Source organism: Pygoscelis adeliae, unplaced genomic scaffold, assembly GCF_000699105.1.
Source record: "Pygoscelis adeliae isolate BGI_AS28 unplaced genomic scaffold, ASM69910v1 Scaffold93, whole genome shotgun sequence".
Classification (NCBI taxonomy): domain Eukaryota; kingdom Metazoa; phylum Chordata; class Aves; order Sphenisciformes; family Spheniscidae; genus Pygoscelis; species Pygoscelis adeliae.
This window is the reverse complement of record NW_008824469.1, coordinates 284,087-285,625: the sequence shown is the minus strand read 5'-3', so window position 1 is coordinate 285,625 and position 1,539 is coordinate 284,087. Positions and strand designations below refer to the sequence as shown.

Below are 1,539 nucleotides of genomic sequence, written 5' to 3'. Positions count from 1 at the left end.
CCCGTCATTGCAGCGCCAACGCGAGCTCGGCCGCTCTGCTTAATACACACATATAAAATTAATATTAAAAATCTCCAACCCCCCAAAGCCGAGCAGAACCACAGTAAAGGTGTTTCCAGAGCTTTCCCAAGACGCTAAGGAACAGTGGTCCTCAATTATGCAAGAAGGAAATCATCATCAGTAATTTATGAAGCATTTTTTCCAGTCGCATCCTAGCTATGTGAAAAGAACAGCGTGAACTGGGGTGGAAGAATCCGACCAGCGTCTGCCAAGGGCTCCGGTCCTCTTCTGGAGGGCTTGGTGTGCCTGCCTTGACAGAGGAGTGCATCGACATGGTGCCCAGCGGATGTCAGCTGGCTGCAGCCCTGTGTCGGCCGGAGTTCACGGGAAAACCCCTGCTGCATTTTGGCTGCCTTTGTGCGAGATGCTTACGTATGCCTTGTTAGTGAAGACGCAGACATAAGAAATTACGGTGACGATGCAGAGCCGGGTTTCTTTTGCCTTTCCTCAGAGTGCTTGTTTATGCGGAGAGCCACGACAAAGTGAGGAGTGGGCAGGCTGAAACACCGTGCTGCCTTCTGGTATCTCCCCTGTAGCCACATCGCAGCCGTGTTTCGTCCGCTCGCCCGCCGCCGAGGGCCAGCCGGGGAGGATGAGGCCGTCCCTCTGGGCATTTCTTGCTGAAGTTGACAGTGGTTTATTTCTGTTCTTCTTCTTAAGGAAAAGGGTAGTTTTCAGTTGTGTCGCCGTCCTGAACTGGCTGATTGTCTCACTGCAGGAGTGCCCGAGAGGCAAGCAGTGGCCCGTGGCTGCCGATAAGCCTTCGGTGGGAAGCCATCCCCTGTGACGATAGCGCTGTGGGTCAGCTCGCGTACCACGGACCCCTGTCCTGAGCACGCACGGGTGGCTGTGGTTGGATCCGTCTTAAAAGGGCTAACGCCGACGAGAAGGAAGACTAGTCATTCGTCGCTGCTCAATACAATTGCTCCGCTTAACGTGGAGCACCGAGGAGGTCCTGTGTGGTCATTTCCGAACTCCCGTGACGACACCCGCTAACAAAGATGAAACATTCAGCATCCCTTGCCCCGGCTGCCCTCTTGCCCCGTTGCTGCTTTGACCTTCGCAGCCGTCCTTTCCCGATGTCGAAGTGCATGTGCTAGGCCTGTTGAGAGCCTCTGACCAGGGCAGCGATGCTGAAGGCTGTTCAGGCTGTTCTCCGGCGGCGGCTCTGCGGTTGTGCCGTGTTTCAGCTGCCCTGGTTACGGAATCGGGGATCACACACGAAGGGCTTTGACGCTCGAGCGCGGCACTTGGGTATCGTCTGCTCTCCAGGCAGGCTTTGGGGGTTGAAATCATAGACTTAAATTTAGACCAGGGAGACTTAAGCTGGACGTTGCATAAAAGAGTGTGATAACTTCGCAGGGCGGCTTTACGACCCCGCTAGAGTCCCCCGGATCCCCGCTGTGAGGCAGGGGAGGCAGGAGCGGAGATCCGCGCGCTCTGCCGAGAGGTGCGGGAGGCGTTGACGGGACCGCAGCG

The 1,539-nt window shown here is 56.2% G+C and overlaps 1 protein-coding gene across 1 annotated transcript in view; it reads left to right on the top strand.

Moving 5' to 3' along the window:
• Positions 1 to 1,539, top strand: part of SETD8 (SET domain containing (lysine methyltransferase) 8) — a 13,646-nt gene that overhangs the window by 1,117 nt on the left and 10,990 nt on the right. The window contains exon 2 of the mRNA XM_009321212.1: positions 721 to 826. Coding sequence (XP_009319487.1) covers positions 721 to 826 — 106 coding nt within the window. The remainder of the gene's footprint in view (positions 1 to 720; positions 827 to 1,539) is intronic.